This window comes from Rhipicephalus microplus, chromosome 1 (genome assembly GCF_043290135.1).
Source record: "Rhipicephalus microplus isolate Deutch F79 chromosome 1, USDA_Rmic, whole genome shotgun sequence".
In the NCBI taxonomy this organism is placed as follows: domain Eukaryota; kingdom Metazoa; phylum Arthropoda; class Arachnida; order Ixodida; family Ixodidae; genus Rhipicephalus; species Rhipicephalus microplus.
The window spans coordinates 238,364,176-238,372,663 of NC_134700.1; the positions used below are offsets into that span (position 1 = coordinate 238,364,176).

Below are 8,488 nucleotides of genomic sequence, written 5' to 3' on the forward strand. Positions count from 1 at the left end.
GCAGTGGTCCATATATTTTCGCTAACATGTGTAGCTTACATAACCATCTTAATCTAGGACGATATATTACATGCATGTTAGTTTGGGAGAAAGGAGGGCGGGTCTTAAAAGGGTCCAGATGAAGAAAAAGAACTCTAATAATTGACCCATGGTTGTTATTTACAAATATGGCTAGCAGTTTGCACTTCTCACGAGGGCAAGAAGAAAAAGGAAGGTATGTAATTGTCACAGCATGCCCTTGTTTAAAATTTATTTCAAATTTCGGAGGGCCATTCATAACTACGAGTACTTATTGATATTAACCGGTCAATCTATATTGTTCTATTTTACCATGTGGGTATACTAGCTATCATAAAGAAACTTTCCTATTATTTTTCATCATGAAAGCGTGCATTAATATAAAAAAAGGAGGCAGTAAAATGAAGGGGCTGTACTTCGGAATGATCAATATCACTTGGAATAAGGGAATAAACCAATAGGGCTTCCAGGGGCGAAGCCAGCAATATCTTCGAGGGTAGGAGGAGGTGGTGGAGCGGTCAGAGCGTTCTTTATTCATGCTCGTGCGTGTATTTTAACGTGTATAAGTATATACACACATGCGAAATTGAAAATTTGGTTACACGCGTCGAAGTCATCCTCGCAAGAAGCTATTAGTTTTCTGATGAAACGTTTGCTGTTGCTTCCTTTTCTACCTGAACAGCCACGAAATGACTACGACGTATATGGTAATAAACACCGATATGAAATGTTTCTCTTCGAACATGTTCTAAGAATCCCAGCATTGCTTACAACTAAACAAAGAGGCTAAATAGCGAGGGCAGTCCGACTGAGAATGGTGTGTGTGTGTGTCGACATCTGCCGAGCTCATCGGGCATATGTACTCTGTTCTGCACCGGGCGACACAAGATGGCTCTGTGTTCAATTGGCAATGCGCGGTGTCGCAACTCAAGCCTCCACTGAGCCTACTAAAACCACTTAGATTTGTAGTAACCATTTATGCCCCAGTACAAAAAAATGAACAAAAAAGATAATTTGCTTGTTATATTTATCATATATTATACACACGCAACACCCGGAATTCTTTTTATTGCCCGGTGTCCTGTCTGCAAACATCCATGGATCACCGAGTCCTTGGCAGCGCGATTGATCGAAGTTCAGATGGAGGCCCGCTTCCTAACAAGTGAGTTCCACCTTTTCTGACTCTACTTATTAGCAGATGTTGTGCTTTTAAAAATCATTGCTGTACTATTGAGATGCTTTGTGAGATTCGCATTCGCACATACAAAAAGTTCCGATATTTACCGAGACCGTAATCATTAGAAACATCATAAAAAAGTCATGGGTGGTTCAGCAATCCTTTATGTGTTGAAAGAAGAGCAACCTTAAGTCAACACTGCGCAATTTTTAATAATCTACTAAATGTAGAGCTTTGCCAATGAGTTCGCGCAGTCGTATTCCTGAGGCTTACTTCATTATATGTTTTTGAAGTCTCGTTTATTTAATTAAAATCACACGAGTGAGAAAGTTTTATAGCATATCAAGCAATAACTAATAGTAAATCTTCATTTGATCGTTTAATAGCAAGCACAGAAATTATATTCCTGCACCACAGCTTGAGACAAGTTAACAAGAATGGATACTTTTTATTACTGTGGCTGTTCTCATATTACTGTTTATCAGAAGCTACCTTGGTTCTCAAGCACTTCTTTATGAAAAAAAAAAATATTGAGATGAACATGATTATACAAAAAGCCATCTCTACAATTTAGTGGTCGCAGATTGTTGTGATATTTTCTTCTTACATATAAGCCTAACTTATCCCCACCAGTCACACTCATCACCATCATGTTCCCATTGCTTACGTCAGGAGTTAATAGCGTATTTTTGTAAGCATACTACAAAGCAGCAATTTATAATGAGAATTCCCAACACTTACTTGATTTCCCTCTTATTGCCGCGTAACGCGTGTTGCATTTTTTTTTTGCTGCTGATGTTCATTTACGTTGTCTTCCTAACTGAACGCGCAAAACCAACACATTTAATTGCTTCTTCTTACTTGTGTCTCCTATAGGTCACATGCGGAAATGACGTAGCGAGGAGCCGTAAAAATAAAGCCTGCTCTCAATCACTGGGCCACTGGAGTCACCGTGATGGCATCCACCACAGTTTCTCGCAACGGGACCATGAGCGTGCATGTGAGACCGCCGTACGGAGACACTGAACTGCTGAGCGGATGGCGCAAGAAAATGCTCTACTTGCTCGTGGCGACTACCGTCATCATTACGTCACTGAACGCGACGCTGTTGATGTGGACCATAAAGGTCCTAGACCTCAGTTCGGTGAGGAATGCTATATTATTACTCATTCAGTAAAATAGTAAACTATTCGGAATTGTCACATGGGCGTGCTCGATGGGTGATAGTCGATCAACTAAATTTTCGTCAGTTACATGCGGTGGTGTTTTAGTATTTGCAAGATATGCGCATTTATTAAATCTTAACGTGCTTGTGTTAATTCGTGCAGGATGGACCAGGCGTTTTGACTTTGACAACAAACGGCTTAAAAGTTAGTGGAGACGGCCAGTTTGTCGATGTCTTAACTATGAAACGAATTCAGCATAATGCTCAGGTACGTGCAGTTCAGCTGTTTCTTTTTGTGTGTCTGCATGTCTGTGTTTTCGAAATACTGTCAGCTATTGCGATGCAGGCTAGCTATTTTACAGGAAACGAGGTGTGTTCCTGCAGCTAGCTAAATACTGCTATCACTAAATTATTCTCAAAAAGAAAGAAGGAAATAATGACAAAACGGCCAACTACATAAATTATCTATATGCAGTGACTCCCCATACGTAACATTTTAAGTGGCGCAACTGTAGATATCACTTAACTCTCTCAAAATATTTCTCATTTGATCTTCAATAAAGTATGCATGTTTTGCTGTAGCTGAATACGCTCCCTCCTATCGAGACAAAAAAGGCACTCGCCTGGCGGTAACTGAAATAGACTGGATGGATTTCTTGTCAACGACAAATAGCAGCAATACAATGTACAGTCTTACCCATCTGTCAGCACAGCTGGACTAACAGAAGAGTAATAGTTTTAAAGGTCAATAAAGATCTATTGTAGGTTACACAGCTCCTTTACAAACAAGAGAAATCTGGCTAACTGAAGTGGTCATTCGTTTTGCAGGAAAAAGGCCTGATAATAGAGTCGGCTGGCGACGTCAAGCTGCGGTCTATGAACCGACAGGGTCGCTATCACAACAGTCTCACTCTTGGTAAGCCCCGTCGTGCCCTTCTAAAGAGCCAAAGTGCACGGGCACTTCGCGCATGCGTCCTACGTAGGGCATGGCAGTCGCTGCTTATCACTGAACATAGTTTTTTGGTTACTTTGATGGCACCTGCTCTTCTCATTGGATACATAACTCTGACGTAAACCTCATTCTGTACCAGAGCGCGTGTCATTTTTTTTCTTTCCAACCAATTTTCTCTTTATTTCTTGCCTGCAAGTCTCCCTCTCCCTCCATTTAGGGTCGCAACCCATGTCTTTCTTTGCCTATCTCTCTCCCCCTCACTAATATTTTTCAGATGGTACTGGTGACGCACTCCTGTTCTATGTTGCAGGTTCTGGAGTCCTGGAATCACGTGGTAGCCACTTTTTGGTGAGAAATCCGCAAGACAATGTTTTATTCCGAAGCGACCCATCTGAAGTTGTCGTGGCGACAGACAATCTCAGAATTTCTAGTGAGTATACCAGCATAGACGTAACATTGCTCCAGAATGCGGGTGTGGAGAAGCTGCTTTATTTAAAGCGATAGCTATAAATGTACTTGTATAATTGTACTGTAAAAAACGGCAGAAAATGGAAATAATTGAGGCCCATAACATGGTACTTGGACGATTCGGCGCAAGCATAAGTACTCCAGCTTTGTAGCTAGCAAAGAAGAAATTGAATTAATTAGCGACACGTTGCCACGCTTGAAAAGACGACCTAGCTGAGGAGCGCCACGCAGCGTCGACATGTACAATATGTTTGATTGCTGTTTCACTTTTCCGTTTTTGACATTTTTATGTTTCCATTTTCACTCCTTTACTCGTTCCCTTTCCTTTTTTCGTTGGGTGGCTCGAAGTGGTGCGTCACAAGAGATAGTTTGCACCCAGTCAATCTGTTTTTTTTTTCTGTGCCTTCGTGAAGGTCCCTTCTCGTTACAGCTATGCAGCGCGATTTCCGCAACATGTATCATTATAACGTGTGTTCGTCACAACAGACGTAAACATGATTTGATGATTGATAGGTGGGATTTAACGTCCCAAAACCGCGATATGATTATAAGAGACGCCGTTGTGGAAGGCTCCGGAAATTTCGACCACCTGGGGTTCTTAAACGTGCACCTAAATCTGAGCATACGGGCCTAAAGCATTTCCCACCTCCATCGGAAGTGCAGCCGCTGCAGCCCGGATTCAATCCCGTCACCTGCGGTTCAGCAGCCGAGTACCTTAGCCACTGGACCACCGTGGCGAGGCATAACAGACGTAACCAACAACAACAACAACAAAAAAAATGGCACAGTGAATGTACTGCGTGCTGCGTCCGTTCGTCCGTGCTGTGGCAAACTCGGAGAGGTGGCATGGGTCCTGATATTTTAATACCTCACCTCCATTCTTCCACTCTCGAAAAAAAAATATCTGTATCGTACTTTGTGTTCGTGTCGTCAAGATATTCGAGGCATTTGCATTTCCTAGTTCACCTTCTTGGACATTCGTGTGATGTAGAAATAGTGCCGCTTGGTGTAAGGAAGCGCCCATAGAAGCTGCATGCACGCATACACGCACGCTCATGAAAGAATATGGCATGATTTATGGTAGCTTAACCAGTAAAGCACAGAAAGCGTACTGTAACACTTACAGGTTCGTCTACTGACAACCAGTAGTTTTTTAGTCTGTCTTAGTTTCCACTTTCGTTATTGTTTCCACATTTCAATGGAACATAATGGGCATTATTATGCTCTCGTATATTTTTATTTTCTGTTTCCCATTACATGAATGTCAATAACAAAAACGCATTAACACGCGATTTTCGAAGCGAAAGCTGCCTATGTGTTTTGCTGCATATTCACCCTTAACTTTGCAGCGAAGGCTGGATTTCAACTCGACGGATCTTTGCATGCCGAAGTCGTCAGAGGTGGATCTGCCAGAGACCTCAAGTGAGTTCACTAAACACCCCAAAACAGTACAATATTTCAAATATGAAGAGTAAAACTTAGTACTGAAATCACACTACAGTCTGCCTAACGACCTTTTGTCTTAGTTTTTTTTTTGCCGCTATTCATTTTTTTCGACTATTACAAGCCATCGTGTGAATTAAGCTCCTGTACCTATTTGGATAGAGCACTGTATACGTCACAGCTATGTAGTGCGCCTATATGCTCTAAAGGAATGTCTGCTGTCAACTTGATGCGCCAGGAAAGTTTATATTAGGAACAAAATAGTGGTTAGCACTTTCTATAAAATCTGTGTGCTTGTAGTTTCTGTTGTATCAGCTACACTTCAAATGAGATATTGTAGTGACCATGTACAATATCATAATCACGTTCTAATCAACGACGGAAGATGATTTTGGACCTGTTCTTCAAAACCATGAGAAATCTCAAGTCCAGTGGAGATTATTCGTAGCTCGCTCATTGGACAATATTTGTGAAAGCACCGAATGCCCTCTACATATATATATATATATATATATATATATATATATATATATATATATTTATATATATATATATATATATATATTTATATATATATATATTTATATATAATATGCCAAATATAAAAAAGGAACGTGCAGCGTGTAAATTTAACTCAAAGTAAATAAGCATGGTTGTTTTAGAGGTAATTGCAAAAGATTGTAAATAAAAGCTTTTATAGCATTAGGTTGTAGTGGCCTCACTTGAATTAGAATGACAAGTTTACGTTCCAAGTCGCATATGCTTCGAGTTCTAGAGCAACCTTGGCTACATTGTGCGATGCCTAATCAAAACGTCTTTCTTCGAGCCTAACTGATTGATCTGCTCAAAGGAACACTCGAAACAGTCATGGGTCTAGGTACGGAAACTTATGGATTGACAAGAGGCATCGTTCTGCTGCAGGAGATTAACAATAATGTTTTTGAACTTTTGAACTCCACCTGACACTCTGCAGCTACAGTTCGGCCTGCGGAGAGATAAGGCTGACTTCAATACAAACTAATGATGTTTATAAAAGCTCATTGGTCTGCGGCTTGTCGTATACTTGCTGCTAGACCCTCGTGGACAGCTGGTAGTCATACTGTTTATCGTCCTACAGAAGGATGGTTTCGGCTATGCATGCTACCTCACATATATTAACATCTATAGTTAGGCCATGGGGCTGCATTTTCTTCGTCAAATACCAATGTTATGCCGAGCCACTAAAATAAATGGCAGTTTTCGTTATGCCAATGACGCAGCTCTTAAAATACAATAACAACTAATGACGAAGCTCGACTGCTGGTGAATTGCGGGCACAAACTATTATGTGCTTGTATGAAACCTCCTCGCAAACTGCGTGGAGCATATCATCCAGTTTTTTAGAACAAATATGAGAGGGAGAGAGAATAATAATAAGAGAAATATAGAGAGGTTAAGCAGGGCAGAGCACAGTAGACTACACTCGACTGGGGAAGGATGATAGGGAAAGTTAGAGAGGGGAACAGAAAGGTCCCAGTTTCGGCCGACTAACCAGTCTGGCGCTTGATGTCACAGATGGTAAGTCAGTCCGGTATCCTTAGGAAAACGCAGTAGCGCTTTTGCTGCGTTTCGGAACTGCGCATGTCCCCAATATCTTCGCGACAGTGAAACCACTTCCGACCGGGGGATGTAGAATAGCAAAATGACAAACTTGTACAACTTTGGGATGTTACCTGTACATCACATCGACGAATTGCGGTGTAGGCAGCGAAAGATGTATTTCAGCGCGAGAAAAACAGCAAAGGACGGGAGCGAATAACAAGACGTGTTGTTATTTTTCTTTCCAAGGGTTGAATCTCCCACAAAGCGAATAAGTGTCCACGGAGAGGAAGAGGTTTCCATGATTGCCCGTGCCGGTGACACATTAGTTACATCTCTTCAAGACATCCATTTGCACACCAGGAGAGGACAGGTATAAATGGCCCATAAAACATCAGTGTGTGTGTGTGTGTGTGTGTGTGTGTGTGTGTGTGTGTGTGTGTGTGTGTGTGTGTGTGTGTGTGTGTCATACCTTGAAGACCTTTCATCATCATAGTTTGGTGTCGAACGTTTTTAGCTAATATTTGTGCGATATATATATATGCCCTGGTCATGTACACTGCAGCGTGAAGGGATAATAACCGATGGTCATTAAGAGCAACACACTGGATTTCAAGAGGAGGCAAGCTCACGTGGGGGAAGCGGAAAATTAGATGGCCAGATGAGATCAAGAGTTTTGCCGGGATAATGTAGACACAGAGTGCACAGGACCGCGTTGTAGAGGCCCTAAACCACCTCTCAAAATACAAGGAACGGGTGTGTTATTGTCTCCTGGCGTTCACCGTCTTTGAGGCAAAATTCCTGACGCCAGCAGTTTATTCACGAGAAGTAAAGACGAAGGAAGGTTTCGATTGGCCAATATACAAGCTCTATCTGTTGTGAAATTAACTGTCACTTAACCTGCTTTTTCGGGCAGTCGCATGGCCTTTGTGCCTTGTCTCGCTCTGCATTTGCGACTGTGCAACAGGAAAGCAGCGTGTAGTCAAAAAGCGCCATGTCCTGACTGTTTCAACGCTTAGTGCTCATATAGCACGTGTTTTGTGAAGAAATAAGTGGTGAGGAGGACATAGCGCTTGCAGGAAAAGTTGTGTAGGCGAGAAACTGTTCTCTCACCTTTGAGCTCGATGTGCTTTAGGGACCGTTTAAAGGGCGTTACATGGGAGGCACGTCTGCCCTGAAAAAGGCACAGTCCGGCTGACGATTGTGGCACGTTTCATTTCAGATTGTCGTGGACTGCAGCCGACTGGAGATCAAAGACCTTGAAGTGGCTGATCCAGCTGTTCGCTCTGCAGACATGCGTGTCTACCAGCTGTGCTCCTGCGATGATGGCATGCTTTTTCTCACACCTTCCGAACGACACTGCCGAGCTTCAACTGACCTGTGCTCGAGCCTTCCTGGGCTATCGAGTGCTGCATAAGAACAAGGAACTTGTAACCAGCCGCATACGTAGCCAAAAATAAATGCACCACTGTACTTCGTGTTCTGCGCTTTCTTCACGATTTCGAATACGCCTGCGATGTTTGTGAAGGAACGCGTACACTGCACTGAACTGCCTTCGGAAAAGAATGCATTGTGACGAAGCCGCCATACAGACGCGTATTACGAGACATACCGCGCATCGCGTTATTAATTTTGTTGGGTTGCTTGAAATAAATGTAATACTGGTGGGACTAATTAACACTACACA

The 8,488-nt window shown here is 42.3% G+C and overlaps 1 protein-coding gene across 1 annotated transcript; it reads left to right on the plus strand.

Annotated features, from left to right (window-relative positions):
* Nucleotides 1-1,037: 1,037 nt before the first annotated feature.
* LOC119160154 (zeta-sarcoglycan) lies at nucleotides 1,038-8,274 on the plus strand. The gene is made up of 8 exons (XM_037412861.2): nucleotides 1,038-1,180; nucleotides 2,072-2,339; nucleotides 2,524-2,628; nucleotides 3,189-3,276; nucleotides 3,623-3,742; nucleotides 5,130-5,202; nucleotides 7,051-7,174; nucleotides 8,024-8,274. The coding sequence occupies exons 2-8, from the start codon at nucleotides 2,151-2,153 to the stop codon at nucleotides 8,216-8,218; spliced, it is 894 nt and encodes a 297-aa protein (XP_037268758.2). The 5' UTR covers nucleotides 1,038-1,180; nucleotides 2,072-2,150; the 3' UTR covers nucleotides 8,219-8,274.
* Nucleotides 8,275-8,488: the final 214 nt, after the last annotated feature.

What these genes read in the sequence shown, in the direction of transcription:
- LOC119160154 (XM_037412861.2), top strand. Translation starts at nt 2,151, where the DNA reads ATGGCATCCACCACAGTTTCTCGCAACGGGACCATGAGCGTGCATGTG. An exon ending in GAATTCAGCATAATGCTCAG is followed by an intron (nt 2,629 to 3,188) that starts GTACGTGCAGTT and finishes TTCGTTTTGCAG; the next exon opens with GAAAAAGGCCTGATAATAGA. An exon ending in TGCACACCAGGAGAGGACAG is followed by an intron (nt 7,175 to 8,023) that starts GTATAAATGGCC and finishes GTTTCATTTCAG; the next exon opens with ATTGTCGTGGACTGCAGCCG.